Source organism: Myotis davidii, unplaced genomic scaffold (genome assembly GCF_000327345.1).
Source record: "Myotis davidii unplaced genomic scaffold, ASM32734v1 scaffold151, whole genome shotgun sequence".
NCBI classification, from domain to species: Eukaryota; Metazoa; Chordata; class Mammalia; order Chiroptera; family Vespertilionidae; genus Myotis; species Myotis davidii.
Window position 1 is genome coordinate 2,958,058 of NW_006285248.1, and position 18,074 is coordinate 2,976,131.

Here is an 18,074-nt window from a genome sequence, read left to right on the forward strand (position 1 = left end):
GGCCAGTTTTTGAGAGGGTAGAGAATCTGCCTGAAGACTTAATGGTTGCGGGTTCGATTCCTAGTCAAGGGCACAGAACCTGGGTTGTAGGTTCGATCCCTTGCCCAGGTTGGGGCACGTTCGGGGAGGGAAGCAATCAATGTGTCTCTCTCACACCGATGTTTCTCTCTCTTTCTCTCCTCCTCCCTCCCTCCCTTCCACTCTCTAAAAATGAATGGAAAAAATATCCTTGGGTGAGGATTAAAAAAAAAAAGAAGTTGCCTCTTAAAAAGGAGATATAAAATCTTAAATCACCAGCATATTTCCACTTGAGGTACCTGAAGTCATCGGTCTGGATACAATTATATAGGACAATTTCAATTATTCTATTGCCTTATCATTAATAAGTCTTAACTTCTCAATCTTTAAATTTATGTCTTTACTGAATTACCAGTTATTTTCTGTCGTTTACAAACTTATCTGTAGTAAACCATGTTATATATTTTTGTACACAAAACTATGTTTAAACTACAATATTATATAAAGCTTTAAAAGCCTTAAAATTTTCAGATACAAATAGATATTGGTCAGGCACATTATTAGATGAGGAAAATCCAGAATATAGTATTAAGCTGATTAAAGAATTGATATGGCAAAGTGAGGAGTCACAGGTGACTTTGACAAGATTGGTTACAACACGGGCGCAAAATTCAGATTGGAATGGGATACAGACAACTAGCAGGTGAAAAATTAAAAAACAACAACTTTTCAAATGAGTGATTGTGTGGAGAAAGGAGCCAAAAGGGGGAGATGGCAGAAAGAACACAAGGAATAAAAAAATATATCTTAGTGGTGATGAGATTTTCATTTATTGAGGTTCAACCAGAAATGCAAGGGGAAAAAAGTTATTTTGGCAAAATTTTGCCTTTTATTAATTTTCTGTTTAAAATATTTTTTTTTATATATTTTATTGATTTTTTACAGAGAGGAAGGTAGAGAGATAGAGAGTTAGAAACATCGATGAGAGAGAAACATCGATCAGCCGCCTCCTGCACACTCCCCACTGGGGATGTGCCCGCAACCCATGTACATGCCCTTGACCGGAATCGAACCTGGGACCTTTCAGTCCGCAAGCCGACGCTCTATCCACTGAGCCAAACCAGTTTCGGCCTGTTTAAAATATTTTTTAAAAAAATTTTTGCATCAAATATCTTAATCTTTTAATCATTTTCAAAAATTTAAATTTATAGGTACATGAGGTTTTTAAAAAAATCTATGAAATAAGTTTAAATATGGCAGTATCAGAATAGTAACTTAAATAAAAAAAGAATAACTTTATAGAGATGACTCTGAGAATTTCAAACTGGGCACAATAGAAGTGAAGTAGACACATGAATTGGTGTTTATGACTTCCAAGCAATATAGTTGATGGTGTAGCCATCTGAGAGGCATTAACAGCCATATATATATATATCCTTTGTAATATATAGTACTTTTAATGATTGAGATCGATAAACTTTATGATATGTTCAGAAGAAATAGTTAATTAATTGCATTTATTGAATAATTTACTACATTCATAATTCTGAATATATCATGCCAAAAGTTACATATGTTATAAAATCTTAATACAGCTTTTTGTACACTGGTGTTTAAAATACTCTAAAAATAACATTATATCTGTCAGAAATAATGGTTAAATTTGTCAAAAACATTACATTATTAAGGAGCTGAATTTAGAATCTTGGTTTCACTTTTTGTTCATTATTATACATTTACCTGGAGAATAGATTATTTCAACCAGAAGTGCTTTCTCCCTCCTCTAAACTCCCGTGTATATTCTATAATAATAAAAGCGTAATATGCTAACATCCTTCCGGACGACCTTCCAGACGAAGCCGTCGCTGCGAGGAAAGCCCGGGTCCTGGGTGCCAGAGGGAATCCGGTGCTGGCAGCCGGGGGGAAGGAAGGCCCACTCTTGCACCAATTTGTGCATCAGACCTCTAGTCTATTATAATAGTTTCCTATTTCTGTTATAACCAGTTACCACACACTTTAGTGGCTTAAAACAACACAAATTTATTACTTTACAGTCTGGAAGTGAGAAGTCCAAAATGCTTCCAGTGGATTAAAATCATGGTGTCAGCAAGGTACATTCTTTGGAAGAATTATTTCTTGCCTTTTCCAGCTTCTGGAGGCTGCCCACATTCTTTGGCTTGTGGTCATATCACTCCTGCCTTTACTTCTTCACATCTCTGTCTCTCTTCCTCTTTTAAAGACCCTTGTGATTACTTTGGGCCCACCCAGGTAATCCAGGATAATCTTTCCATCCCAAGAGCTTTACCTTAATTACATCTGCAGAGTCCCTTTTGCTATGTTAACATATTCACAGGTTTGGGGGAATGATGTGGGCATCTGCCTACTACATCTTTCTTCTTTTAGTCAGACTCATTGAATGTCAGAGCTGGAAGGGCTATTGGATGATAACTTGTCCAATCCCTTTACTTTATGCATGAAGAAATTGAATGAAGCCATAGAGGATGTTTGTCTGCTTCTAAGCTTTTTTTTTTTAAGGTTTGAAATAGGCTTTGGGTTCATGCTTTGTTTGCTTTAACTGTACTTAGAACAATACCTTGAACATTTTAAGTGCTCAATAACTATTTGTGGCCTGAATGAATAAAAGGTTAGTGATACAAACCAGGTATATCTGGTTTCTGATGCACTCATTTTGAGTTAGTTCTAGTGGAAGTTTATAAAATGTCACTGACCGAAATGCCATGGGTGTAGAGATTCAATTATTCTTATATTTTGTAGTTAAAAGGGGGAAATCATTTAGTCTTGAACACCAACTACCTTCTTAACATCATTACAGTTCTCTTGCCCCCATCTCTACCCACTCTCTTTCTTTAAAAAAAAAAAGCAAAGAAAGAATAAAGAAGGAAAGAGAAGAGCAAGAATGAAAAAGAATGAAAGAAGATAAAAGAAAAGGAAGAAAAAGGAAGATATCATGGCTTTTATATAATTGTTTTTCTAGAGTAACTCACGGAACCCCGAGTTAGAGTTTTTGACACTCATTGTCATTTGACTGTCTTGATAAGATAAACCTATATTTTTTGTGCTGCATATATAATTTATTTGTACCCTTTAATTAAGCAATTAAAAAAACAATATTTATGTTTTAGAAACTACTTTATACTTTAGGAAAACTTTTAGAAATGTTGGTTTACCTTTCCTTGTGAAGTAAGGACAGTTTGGACTTTTGTTTAAAATAAAATTTAAATTTAAAAAATTAATCTATCATTTCTTATTTAAAAACATTAAAAATCTAGATTTTAGATCATCAACTAGACTAGATAAATCACTTATTATTCCCAAGAAAGAAAGCTTTGTTTAATGCTTATTTAATAATTGATTTTCTCTTAATATTCTTATAATTTATATAGAATCTGATTGTTGTATGATTTTGGATGTATTAGGCATATTTCTTGAAATAAAATATATCAGAAGCATGTTAGATTATTTTCCTGCTTTTATCAACATGGTCTTCCATTGGATGTATACATTTATACATGTCTATTTCTAACACTAAGATTCCCTACTAAGATGGTACGTGTAATGTGTTTAGCAACTGTAGAAATAGACGATGGTAAAAGTGTCCAGTAACTGGTAATGGTTATTATCATACTGTCATTCTCTTGATGAGCAAGAGGTTAATTTTAACTCAACTTTATTTTTTTATTCTATTTTTTAAAAATTTGTAATTTTTCAATTATAGTTGACATACAATATTATATTAGTTTTGGGTATACAACATAGAAGCATTTATATGTTACATGATCACCTTGATAAGTCTAGTACCCACCTGACACTATCCACAGATAAGTCAACTTTAGAATGTATTCATTATAATAAATTATATTCATTGGGTACAAACCTAATCTGACTTTTCTTTTCCTGGCAGCAACTTGAATTGGTGGAACCAAGTGGCTGGATTCATGTTCCCTTAACTGATAACCATAAGAAGCCAACTCGCACATTCATGATACAGATTGCTGTTCTAGCCAATCACCAAAACGGAAGAGACACCCACATGAGACAAATTAAAATATATACACCAGTGGAAGAGAGCTCCATTGGTAAATTTCCTAGATGTACAACTATTGATTTCATGATGTATCGTTCAATAAGGTGACCTGGAAACAGAAGTCATTAAACATATCTTTGTTTTCTCTGGTCAGTAAATATATCTGGTATCTTTATTGAAAAATCCTCAGTTGTTTTACAATTTTTGTATGCTGTGAAAAGTATTTTATATTAGCTTTAAAAAATAATATTTGGGTCATACTATCTTTATTTTCTTTAACATATAATAACACTCACATATTTTATATTAAAAATGAATTTGAGCCCGGGCTGGTGTTGGAGCATTGTCCCATACGCCAAAAGGTTGCAGGTTTGACTCCCAGTCAGGGCACATACCCAGTTGCAGGTGTGATCCCCAGTCCGGATGCCTGCAGGAGGCAGCCGATTGTGTTTCTCTCTCACATCGATGTTTTTTTTTTCTCCCTTTCTCGCTTTCTTTCTCTTCCCCTTCCTCTCTCTAAAATCAATTATAAAATAAAAAATTTGAAGCCAATCATTAAATTTTTCCTCATTCCAAAAGAAAACCAGTTGAACTGAAAATTTTAGTATTTGCATAATTTTTTACTAACCAGGTGATTATTTTATATAATGATCATGCATTAGAGTAATAATTTTACTTCATGTTTGAGAACAAGCCTATGTTTTATCAATAGATACTATCTTTAATGAGCCAAAATTATTCCTTGTTTTTAAATCCAGAGGAAGCTTATTCTTTTAATACTGGGCCTTTTAAAAAACTGTCAAATAAGCTTAGCATAAGGTGTCTGATGAGAACCACTCTGATTAGGGAATATTGTCAATTGTATCATAATTACTTCCATGAGATACTAGGGCTGTCTATATCCTGATACCATGTCAGAGATTGCCAGTATAATCTGCTGTTATCCTAATTCTAGTGCTGCTATACGAGTTAGTTTTAGATTTGTGTCTTGACACTAACACATTCCAAGGGATAAATATGTATCATGAAAATTTTTTTCATGTATGAAATTATTCTTTATATATAAAAAGATATTAGAGGGGAAAAAAAAGATATTAGAGGAGCTGCTTGGCCGGTGTGATTCAGTGGTTGAGCATCGACCTAAGAACCAGGAGATCACGGTTTGATTCCCAGTCAGGGCACATGCCTGGGTTGAGTGCTCGATCCCAGTGTGGGACATGCAGGAAGCAGCCAATTGGTGATTCTCATCATTGATGTTTCTATCTCTTTCTCCCTCTCCTCTGAAATCAATAAAAATATATTTTAAAAAAAAAGATACTAGAGGAGCTTAAATATGTTTTCTGTCCAAGGTTTAAAATGAGTAGATTTTATTTTGCATACTGTTTTTCTATATCACTTTTAGGGAGGGTGTTAAGCCACAGAACTTCTCCAGATGGCTCTTGTTTAAGAAAAATTCCGTGGTGGTTCTTGCATTACTGGAGAGACTGAAGTCTTAAATATTAGGCTTGGGAAAACTTGGTACCCAAGGATTACAGAGATAATGCTTAACCTTATTATAAGGATTATTTAAAGTGCAGATAGACTATGTGTTATAATAACAAAGCATAATTATCTAAAAGTGTTGCATTTCTCTTTTGAAAGTACAGATTATCTGACAAAGGATTTGTATTTAGAATAAAGAACTCTCACAACTCAACAGTAAGAAAACAATCCAATTAAAAGTGAACAAATGATTTGAACAGTCACTTTACCACGGAATACATATGACTTGTAAATGAGCGTGTGAAAAGTACTAAAGTTCATTGGACATTAGTGAAATGCAAATTAAAACCATAATGAGATACTATTTCATAGCCACTAAAATGGCTGCAATTAAAAAGACAATTGCAATGGTTAGCAAAGATAAGGAGGAACTGGACCTCGCACTGCTGGTGAGGATGTAAGTAATGCATAACCACTTTGGAAAACAGTTTGGTAGTTTCTTAAACATGCACTTAATTATGGGACCCAGCCATTCCACTCCTAGTTATTTACCCAAAAGAAAAGAAAGCGTATGTTTATATAAAGACTTGTATGTGAATATTCATAGTAGGTTTATTTGTAACATCTCAAAACTGAAAATAGCACAGTATTGATTAATAAGGATAATAGAAATATTGTGGTATATCCATCCAGTAGAATACTACTGAGCAATAAAAATGAATGAACAATTAATGCATGCAACAACATGGATAAATTTATTTCTTACTGTGTAGGATTTGAGAATTAAAAACAAAGATTAAAAAGCCATTTTAACAGTTAATGAAACAACAAATTCACTGATTCATTTGTAATGAGTATACATTTTTTAGTATTAAATGGCATTTATAAGATTTGAATTTTTAAATGTTACATCTAATCTAAGTATAAAACTTTTAAATCAGTTTATTAGCTGAGGAAGTATTGTCACAAGAAACTGCATAAAACTGGAATTTTAAAACATCGTAGTTTATTGAACACTAATAGACAACTAATTTTTGTTGTCGTTAATCTTCAAGGATATTTTTTTCCATTGATTTTTTTAGAGAGAGTGGAAGGGAAAGAAGGAGTGGGGAGAGAGAGAGAAAAAAAAATCAATGTGAGAGAGACACATCGATGGGTTGCCTCCTGTGCACTCTCTGACCGGGCTGGAGGTTGAACCACTGATTCATACCGATTGGGCATATAGACAACTCTTAAAAAAACATCAAACTAATAAATAGTGGGTGTTGAATTAGATGTAATAAAGAAACTAAGATAAATCTCATGTGGACCTTGCTTTCTAGTTACTTTCAGCCCTACTAGGGGAAATAATAGTCCTCTAAACAACCAAATGAGAAATTAGAGTGGTAATACCTCGAATTGCTGAATGGGAGTGCAGAGGAGAAGAGAATTGACTTCCTGTCCAGGAAATTAGAGGTAAAGCTAAATAGACATTGTGAAGGAGGTGGAATTTCGGAAAGAAAGACTATTGAAATATCAGCTAGTTATTTCACTTTTCATGCCTGTTCTTGAATCCAGACTGTCATTGTTTATATCTAAGTAACAACAGTTAATTTGAAACAGGTGATTTGTATGTTTGGTATCAAGTGATATTTGGTACATTTACTCTTGTTTAAAAGGTTCCAACAATTAAAACATGGACAACTCTTGAAAAATAATTTGACACAATGCCTTCTGTTCTTCTAGCCATTATGACTACTAATTTAGTACAGATTAATACACTGCAGCATAAATTTAATGAGTATAAATTTTTATGAGTTACCCAGGCAAGGTGGCTCATTTGGTTAGAGCGTTGTCCCTTACACCAAAAGGTTGTGGGTTTGATCCCAGTCAGGGCTCACATAGGAGGTAACAGATCAATGTCTCTCTCAAATCAAGAAAATCATATCCTCAGGTGAGGATTAAAAACAATAACAAATAAAATTTCATGACTCAAATACAAATATTTGATGTTTCTAGTGTTTTAGAAAATTGTTACTATAAACTTCTTAATAAAATGGCTTATGTATTATTTTTTATTGAATTATTGGTAATTGGTTTATTTAATTAGGTGCCTTTTTAAAATGATAAAATTTGCAAAATTTGCATTGTGGTCTGCCATTTAGTCACATCTGTTTCTGTGCAGTGCTGTCCAGAAAGCCTTAGAGAGAGGAAGATGAAGAAGAAGAAATCCTTGAGGATTAGTTTATTAATTATCCATGATAATGATTTATTATATCAGCACAAATCCAAAGGCTAATTAATTAGATCTTCCCCAACTATAAATCTAAGAAAAAGTCTATAGTCAATGGCCAACTGAAAAGTTAAAATTATTTTTTAGTACTATTATCTAGACAAGCCGTGGGCAAACTACGGCCCGCGGGCCAGATCATCCGGCCCATTTGAAATGAATAAAACTAAAAAAAAAAAGGCCTTACCCTTTTATGTAATGATGTTTACTTTGAATTTATATTAGTTCACACAAACACTCCATCCATGCTTTTGTTCTGGCCCTCCGGTCCAGTTTAAGAACCCATTGTGGCCCTCGAGTCAAAAAATTTGCCCACCCCTGATCTAGACCAATTTTAGGAGAGTTCTACCTGCTTATGAAACCTTTTTCTAAGTGAATTCTTCTTTCAGAAATTGGTATTTCACATCATGTGTAATTGTAGCCCTAGCGTTTACCATGGCAGTCTTTTTACTAGTAAGTACTGCATTTGTGGCTGTCAGCTTCCCATTGATGCAGTTCTGTGATCACCCTAAGATGTTCTTCCACTAGGCATTTGCTTTTCCAATGTTGAGAGCAAATTACGATTCTCCTCCTGTGGTCCTGGAAATAATTCCCCAAACTGTTTTTATAGACTTTATTCTGAGACTAGCTCTCCTCTTTACCCTGGCATTGATCAGTAGTTGGCCATCCAGATTTTAACAGATCATTTCCTGTTGTTACTACGGCAGTATCAAAATACTGATCACTCACCAAGAAGCAAATTATCCAAAAGACTGAAGCAGAGAGTTCAGCCAGCTGTTTGTTTTCAACTGTTAACATTTATAAGAATCACATGTTACATGGATATGAAGACAAATGTAATCGGGGGTAGCCCCAATAAAAGGAGAATGCATGATAATGCTCCATCCAACTATTGTTATACTCAGGTGTTTACCAAAGACAAAGCAAAGGAATTTTACTATTTAGTTTAAGATAGTGCACATTTTTTTAAGGTAGCATTCAGTGACAAATAGGATGCTACTTCTCATAAGTTTTATTTTTTTTTAACCGAACTGTTAAGAAAAAGTGATTTTTTTTCTTCTTGAAATTGTCGGTTGTTTAACTGGTGAAATTTTTACTCCTCTCATCTTTTCATACTCAGTAACCTCAAGTCCTGCAGGTTCCACATTAATTATCACTTTTGGTTTCACCCAATTCACATCATTCTAGGCCAATTGCAGGAAACTCCCAGATGGACCCTTGGTCTTTATTTTAAAATAAAGGTATACAAACAATGTTTCATCATGTAACTTTCTGTAAATATGTATACTAACTCTATATTTCCTATATAACTTTATCAAATATATGAACCCAAAGTCCTTTGGCAACCCTTCAGAGCCATACTTCTTTCCTGCCTCTTGTATAACCTTTTACAAATTATTCTCAGACTTTATGCTCTAGCCAAGCAAATATGCTTGTCTGTTTTATGCACCCTCATTCTTATTTTTACTCTTTTATATGTAACATCTACAGGTCTTTAGTCTTGTCACTATATTCTACTAATTGATACTACTTTCCTAAGCAGAACTAGCTCAAAAGTCACTCCCTTGCCTGGCCAGTGTGGTTCAGTAGTTGAGCATCGATCTATGAACCAGGAGGTTATGGTTCGATTCCCAGTCAGGGCCCATGCCCGGGTTGTGTGCTTGATCCCCAGTGGGGGATGGATGTACAGGAGGCAGCTGATCAATGATTCTCATCATCGATGTGTCTATCTCTCCCTCTCCCTTCCTCTATGAAATAAATAAAAACATATTTTTTAAAAAGTCACTCCCTTGAATGCCTATATGTAGCTGATTTTAATCTGTATATTTTTGTTCTTTTATTCTGGATCTCAGCATTTATGTAATCTGCTATTTGTATATTCACATATTAATGTTATACTGTGTCTATTGCTAACTCTTGGAGACAAGGAATCAGTCTTATTTATCTTCTATATGCATTATTACAGTTCTCAATAGGCATGAGTAAATAGGCATGGCTTTTCATTTATAAGCTCTTGCATTGACATGCTTTCACATCTTATATCTCATTTTCAGAAAATCCCTATGTCAGGGTTACATTTAGCTATGAATAATAGAAATCCCTACCACAATGACAAATTTGTTTTTGTTTATTAAAAGGTTTAGAGATCCATGGTTGCTTCATTGGCCCAGCAGCTTAATAATAGGCTTTCTGAGAAAATTTAGACCATTCTCTCATGGTCAAAAGATAGTTCAGCTACGACATTATTCCAGCTGTAGTTCCAGCTCTGACATTGGCACTCAGAGAGAAGGAAGAATGCTAACATGTCCTCCTTTATCAGAAAGGGAAAAATTTCCCAGAATTCTTCAGCATCCTTATATCTCAACTGGGTGACATGAACATCTCTACCTGAAAGGGAGGTAAGTTTGGGAAATCAGGGAGTTGATTGCTGCCTTAGGCAAATATTTTATTTAAAAAAATTTTAATTGATTTTGAGAGAGAAAGGGAGAAAGAGAGAGAAACACTGATTTGTTGTTCCACTTAGTGACTCATTCATTGGCTGATTCTTGTATATGTGCTGACCACAGATTGAACCTACATCCTTGGCTATGGGGATGATGCTCTAACCAACTGAGCTACCGTGCCAAGGCACAAGTACTATTTTCTAGGGCTAAGCACATCATCATTCTACAAAAATAATTTAAAAAAAACTATTTTCTATGCACAGAAGAAGGGAGACTAGACATTAGATAAATAATAAACAATATCTGACACATGCAACTCTTCTAAGCCTCAGCATCCTCATCTGTAAACCAGAAATGCTAAAAGCAGTACACCTCAGAGAATAATGGGAGATAATAAATGTAAGCACTTAGCCCAGTGCCTGGCAAATAGCCAGTATTCAATGAAAAGTAGCTGGTGTTATAGTTAGTATTTTGTCTTCAGAACATGCAGTTTGATCTGAGAAATCTCTAGGGAAGTAAAGGTTGTTTTGTCCTCTTCCCTCAAGAATCTGGAACTCTAATGCATGTATGGCAACCTTGGAAGCCCTTTTTCGGTATCTATTTTATCATCTATTCACCAGCACTTCACTATAATAGCAATCACATAGAATTTTACCACACAAAACAAGGAATTTCTAAATTCTGTTACAAGGAATGGGGGCCAAATTAATGACATTGTTTTTCCTTTTGAGCCCATGCAAAATGGCAAAACTCTGTATCTTGCACATTTCAATCTTACCAAAAAGAGAGAGAGAGAGAGAGAGAGAGACATGATAAAACTTTATAATCTTACAAGCTGACATAGATGCTGAGCATCCCTTTAAGTTCTTTAAGACACACCCTCATTCCTGGAAGTAGGAAATGAGCATCATCATACTAGTTCTAAACCATTCTATTAGACCCATTCATTCTTAATCCTGATTCTAGTTCTGAATCCCTTAGCTGCTGATAGTGACTTCTTGTTTCACCGCCCTTTCTTAGTCCTTTGGGATTTCATGATAAGCACTATTGTTCTAGCTCCAAACTTGTGTCCTCTCAATGTTGCTCTCTCAGGCCACTTTGGGTAAGTTTTCTCTATTTTGATCAACTGAGTAGACGTCTTCTAGCTTATCTCTAGTAAGGTAAGATAACGTAACTGGTCATGTTGGTAACACTGTGCCAATGAAGAAAGGTAAGTACAGTTGGGCATATAACATTTAGTAAGGCTGGAAAGCATTTGATGCCTTTTATAAATATTTACTTAGGAGGGAATAATCCACAGTGTCATTTTTTAATTATTAAGGACTAGAGGTCTGGTGCATGAAATTCGTGCACTCAGAGGGTGGGCAGATCCCTCAGCCCGGCCTGTACCCTCTCGCAATCCAGGAGCCTTTGGGGGATGTCCGCCTGCTGTGGAGGTGGGAGAGGCTCCCACCACCGCCACTATACTCGCCAGACATGAGCCCGGCTCAGGGCTTCTGGCTGAGCAGCACTCCCTCTGTGGGAGTGCACTGACCACCAAGGGGGAGCTCCTCTGTTGAGCGTTGCCTCCTGGTGGTCAGTGCATATCATAGTGACCAGTCGTTCTGCTGTTTGGTCGATTTTTATATTAGCTTTTTATTATATAGGATATCTGATTGCTCATCCCTATAAAAATATATGTTTAAAATGCTGTGATTAATTGTATTATACAAAGTAGTTCCCGGGAGAAAAATACTACATCTTTTTCAAATGATCAACATGTACTATCAAATGCTTTAAATCCTGTGTAGAATATAAATAAGTAAAAAACATGTTTCCTGTTCAGAAAGAATTTACAAGATGGCTAAGTACACTCAGAGACATTCATACATACTCCATGTGAGGCAGTATTGAGTAAAACAAATAATAGGTATTATTTTAATAAAGGCAGAGATCACCAATGCCCAGCATAGTCAGTAAGGTTCTTAAAGAAGAGCTAGACATTCGTGTATGTAGGGGCATCTGAAGAGGCCTTCCTAGGTTCTGTACAAGTTGAGAAATAGTAAAGATGAAGGCCAAAATATCACCTTTTTAAAAAATATATTTTTATTGATTTCAGAGAGGAAGGGAGAGAGAGGGAGAGATAGAAACATCAATGGCAAGAGAGAATCATGGGTTGGCTGCCTCCTGTACGTTCCACACTGGGGATCAAGCCTACAACTCAGCAAGTACCCTGACCGGGAATCTAACTGTGACCTCTTGGTTCATAGGCCAACGCTCAACAACTGATATTGGACAGGCTCACCTTCTTTCTTCTTAAAAGACAGGTTGACAGATGCATTTTAAAATCTTAGCTAATTTGGGCTTCTAACAGTGAACCCCTAAGATTCATGCCATAGCTGGTTGCACTGAATGGGGCAGGAAGCTACCCAGAAGAGGGAGGATGGAACAGAGCCATATATTCTCAATTCTATTTACCAATGGATGTTTACCTCATTAGGGAATACATCAGGGGGTGGAGAGAAGCTCAGAGTAAAGGACTTGAGCTTCCTTCTAGTTGGGCTAACTATGGGAAGAAGTTTTCCTATAGATATACTCTGGTTCCAGAACAATGAGCAAATTTAAATAGAGATGAGATGTGAGGGCATTGCATCTCAGGCATGGAAAAGTGTGCAGATTTGTGGAGGAGTGAGAAGGTTATATTCATACTGCAGTACAGCAGGGCGTTAAACATGAGTAACATGTAACATCCTTAAGTTACAGAATGGACAAAAGGTAGGTTAGAGTAGAGTGGGTTGAAAGTTTAATTTTTCCCTGTGATATATAGGGTAACTGTACTCTTATGCCCATACCCTTATGTAATTCCTGTATGTAAATGCTATGTTAAAACTTTGGAGGATTAAAGAGGCAATATGAGTAACCTAACATCCACCACCATTATAAATTATAAAGGAGACTATGGAATAAAAGCTATATTTTTTGAAACAATTTTATGTAAATCAAAATATTTAGTGAATATTTATATATAATGCTCTAATATTAGACCATGCAGAAGGCTATCAGAAGATAAAAAGTTGGGTGGGAATCTCTGCTTTTCCAAAAAGGCATTCCTTAGAGTATGATGATTGTGGGACATAGAAATGTCCCCCCAATTTGTTTCCATCATTCCAGGTTCCCACTCCGTTCCAGGGATTTAGATAATACTAGTAAATGAAATTCTTAGGAAAATCCACTTATAAGCAAGACCATCAGAAATCATACACAGCTCCAAATAAGGCTCTCAAGTGGCCATTACAAAAATATTTGAATTCTTACAACATGCCACGCTGTGTGTTTAAACAAAATCATCGTTAGTAGGAACACAATTTGATTCCTTTTGAGTCCAGTTTGTGCTTGTCTTACATCTAATTACGTTTAGGTTCAAAATAAGGAAGCCTTTTTTTTTTTTTCAAACTGAAGTCTTTGAAACAGTGTTATTCATATTATAATCCTTTTAAAGATAATGTTGACCAAAGCATGAAATATGCTAGTGACATGAAGAAACAATATACTAGTAGTGTAAGCACAGTTTCTGTTTTTATAAATACCATTTTGCAGATACTCTTTGTGTAGCTAGTGAACATGATAGGAGGGAATATTATTTTAATAGAAAGTTCTGTATGTGAAAAATTTTCTCCATTATTTGCAGGCTAAGAGAAAGTAAGTCAGTAGTATAGAAATTATATGAGCACCTGAGTTCTATCTACTGTAATCTTTGGCCAATTTTATCAGCCTTTTCCTTTTTTAAGTGTGTGTTTGTGTGTGTGAAGCATAATATGTATACAGTGAAGTACACCAAGCACCATCTCAATGAATTAGGCCAGAGTAGACACCCATGTACATGCCAAAGACTAGAACACCCCAGTACCTTGGAAGCCCTCTTCATGTCCCATCTAAACCAGTATTCCTTTCCTCCTCTCCAACATTAGCCTCTACCCAGGGTTAAATGGTATAACTAAGTTTCCCCTAAGTTTAATGCATACATGATGTACATATGTACATACAAATGTAGTGTAATATATTTCCCTTTGTGTTTGTTTTCTTTTACTTAGGGTGGTTTTTGTAATATGTGTCCATGTTACTGCATGTAGCTATAGTTTTTTCATTTTTATTGTTGTATACATAGTATTCTACTGTAGCAATATACCATCATTTTTTCATTCTACTGTTTTTGGCTATTGGTCGTGCCTCTGGTCATGATGGATCCAGGATTTTTATATATTAGGATTCTCTTATTTTATAAAAGCTTTATTTGCTTTATCGTACAGATTTTAGATATGCAGTCCACCTTAGATGATAGGAGTTACATTTCATTTTTTCCTTCTCTATGTGGATATCCAATTTACCCATTTGTTAAGACCATCTTTTCTCAGTGCTCTGCAATGCCACCTTTCTGTCAAATCAGCATCCCTATGTGCATGATGTGCTTTTAGCTCTCTGCTCTATTCAGTTTGTCTATTCTTGCATCAGGACCATAATGTCTTTATTTGCAATACGTTTTGACATTAGGTAGATCAAGTTATCCCAGCTTGTTCTTTCTAAAGAGTCAACTGTTTTGGGCCTCTTTCATTACTATATAGATTTTAAATTCAGCTGATCAGGTTCTATACACACACATTGACACACCAAATAGAATTTTTATTGGGGTTACTTTGAATCTACTAGTATAGGTCGATTTGAGAACTGACTCTTTTACAATATTGAGTCTTCTAATTTGCAGGAGACTCCATGTATTTGAGTCTTTAATGTCTTTCAATAATGTTTTATAATTTTCTAGGGAGATATCTTTTACTTCTTTTATTTATTCCTAAGAATATTATATTTTTAATGCTATTATAAACAATATTTTAAAAAATTTGTTTTGGTTAGTGGAAATAAAAGAGATTTTTGTATTTTGATTTTATATCCAGAAACTTTCTAACTTTCCTCTTAATTAGAATAACTTTTCTGTAGATTCTTTTGGATTTCTTACATCACTAAATGGTGGCTATTTTATTTCTTCTCTTCTTTTCCTTACACCTTTTGTTTACTTTCTTTCCTCATTGGGTTAGCTATGCCCTGCAGAAGTCTGAGGTGTTAAATAAAACACTGAGAGCAATCATACTTACCTTGTTTTTGATCCCAATAGGAAAGCTTTCAAAATTTCACCATTTTGTATGATGTTAACTTACATCACACAGGAGCAGGAGGAAGGGACCCTTACTTAGTAGAACTTATGCTATTCCCTTATATTTCTAGTTTACCATTTTTTTGTTGTTTTTAAATCATGAATGAATATTGAGTATATAAAATCCTTTTTTTTGCACCTATAATAACCATATGATTTTCTTCTTTATTTTATTATTGTTTTGAATTATTTGGGTTGATTTTTAAATATTAAGTGAACTGTCATTCCTGGGACAAATCCAATTTTGTTATAGGCATTATCCTTTTTTATGGCTTACTGGGTTTGGTTTGCTGAAAATTAGTTGAGGAATTTTTCATCTACATGTACTATATGGCTTTTGCATCATGAGTGAGATTGGCCTGTGACATTACCTCTTTGTACTGTCCTTGTCATGTTTTTGCAGTGGAATTACTTTGGATTTATAAAATGAATGGGAACGAGTTTTGTTTTTATATTTCCTGGAAGAATTTGTGTGAAATTAAAATAAATGAGATTCACTGTGAAGACATAATTATAGGTTTAATTTCTAATTCTAAGCAGATGGGAAGATATTCAGATTTTTATACTTCATCTTTTGCAAGTTTTGGCGATTTGTATTTTTGGGGGGGAGTTTATCCATTTTGTTTACGTTTTTATTTTTTATTTTTGGTATAGAATTATTCATATTATCATTTTATAATGTCTGTAGAACCTATAGTGTTAGATCTCTCCCCTCCCCTCCCCTCACCTCCTCTCCCCTCTCCTCCCCTCCACTCCCTTCTCCTCTCCTCTCCTCTCTGTTTGATCCTCTGAGGAAAGAACCCTATGTGGCTTATTTGGGAGACACTGCCTCCCAAACCAATGCAAATAAACGAGTAGGAGAGGGGTGAGAGAAATTTTAGAAAGGTCGTTTCAGGCCTGATTTTGGAGGGCTTTATAATATCAAGACAAAATGTTTGGGCTGTATCTTTTAGGGAAGCATTGAAGGGTTCTGAACAGGTAGGCGAGCGGTCTGTGTTTTAAGAAGGTTAAATCGAAGAGACTCCATTGCAACAGGAAGCACTGGAGGCATGAAGAAAGGTCCTGCAACCACCTTAATGCTGTAGCCTCTGGAACAGCGGCACTCGGCACGTGGTACGCGCCAGTAACATATCTGATAACCAAATGAAAGAGGATCAGGATCAGATGGGAATGTGGCAATGGAAACACCAAAGATGACTGGAAATATAAAATAGAGTTCATTTCCTGAGTACGTGTGGCCGAGCAGAAAGTTTAAGTTTAGGTTCATGATAATCAACAAATAGGTATTGAAACCATGCTGTCTATTACATGGGGCCTCAGCAGAATAAACTAGGTAAAGAGACGATGGTAACTATATTGGTCATTAACTTACAAAGCATCACAAATAGTAAATATAGGAACTATTTGAAGATGAGTAGAACATTTTTCTTCACCGCCACGTCTCCTGCATTCAAGCCACCATGTTAGCTTTGATGTGTCGTCCAACATCCCGCAGCGCTTCTCCAGGTAGTTGCTTGCTCTACATCACTGTTTTTGCAGGTACTTTTGAGGAAAGAGCCTCAATTTACACATTTCCAGGAGGAGGCCATGTTTCCCTATAGCAGCTAACTGGTAAGTGAATCCCGACCTTTATATTATTATGTGGTGCCAAAGTAATTCAGTGGCAAATAATTCAATGTTTCCTATTTCTGGTTTTGCTCCCATATTCCTTCCAAATGCTGTTATTTATCGTTCCCTTAGCAGCTGCTTACTCATTTTTCATTTTTATGTATGTTAAGGAATGTAGAGTGTGTAGTAATCAGAATTTTAGAAGAATAAGTTAAAATGTGATAATTCTTTTAGTCATAAATTTTTAGTAGTTCCTATCAGACATTTCTATTGTGTTAATTTCTTGGGTGTTTCCATCTGCTGTTGGCTGCTGAATCCACCTAGTGTAGATTGTTTTCTGTTCTGTTTTAAATCTTCGATTATGAGCGTATCTGTAGTAGGGCTTTATCTATAAAATTCTTGTGCAGCTTGGGTTAAGACTGTTCTTCCAAGTTAGTTTTGGGTTTACTTCTGTGTACACTCAATGGGAATCCCTGGCTTAGAATTTAGTTCTTTGTAATTTCTTCACTGTGGCTTCCTAGAACACATGTATTATAAATTCAATCCTCTGTGTCATGCAGGTCATATTATGAATTCTCAAGGGATTTATTTTCCCCACTCAGAGCCCAAGTGCAAATAAACTGATTTCCATATTGTCTATTGTCTTCTTTTGCTGGTGGGCAGATTACCTCCTCTCCCCCATACTGAGAGTTTAGTCCTTCCAGTTTTATGCTGGGATCTGAGTTTCAGTTCTCTACCTGGCAAGAGTCAAGTTCTCATTCCTTATCCTTTTCAGTCCTTTAAAACCAAACTCTTTAGATCTCAACCACTGCTCACCACCTGCCATTGAGGCAAACACAGGGTAGCCAACTCTTTTGGCAGTTCAGTTTTCAGTCGCTTCGTTATTCCTGGCATCTGGGTATTTTTCTCTTATCTGCACTTAGCTGTGCATTTTTTAAAAGTTCATGTAATTCCCCCCAGCATTTCCAGTTGATCTAGCAGGAGGGTTTTTATGTATAGTCCGTCATATTGTTGAAATTTATA

The 18,074-nt window shown here is 35.4% G+C and overlaps 1 protein-coding gene across 3 annotated transcripts in view; it reads left to right on the forward strand.

Moving 5' to 3' along the window:
• Positions 1-4,372, forward strand: part of ANAPC10 (anaphase promoting complex subunit 10) — a 52,466-nt gene extending 48,094 nt beyond the window's left edge. For 2 of the 3 annotated variants that reach the window (XM_006755958.2, XM_015558896.1), the window contains one exon: positions 3,941-4,372. In XM_006755958.2, coding sequence (XP_006756021.1) covers positions 3,941-4,171 — 231 coding nt within the window. In that variant the 3' untranslated portion in view covers positions 4,172-4,372. The remainder of the gene's footprint in view (positions 1-3,940) is intronic. The other variant, XM_015558899.1, reaches the window with a different exon arrangement.
• The last annotated feature ends 13,702 nt before the right edge of the window (positions 4,373-18,074 follow it).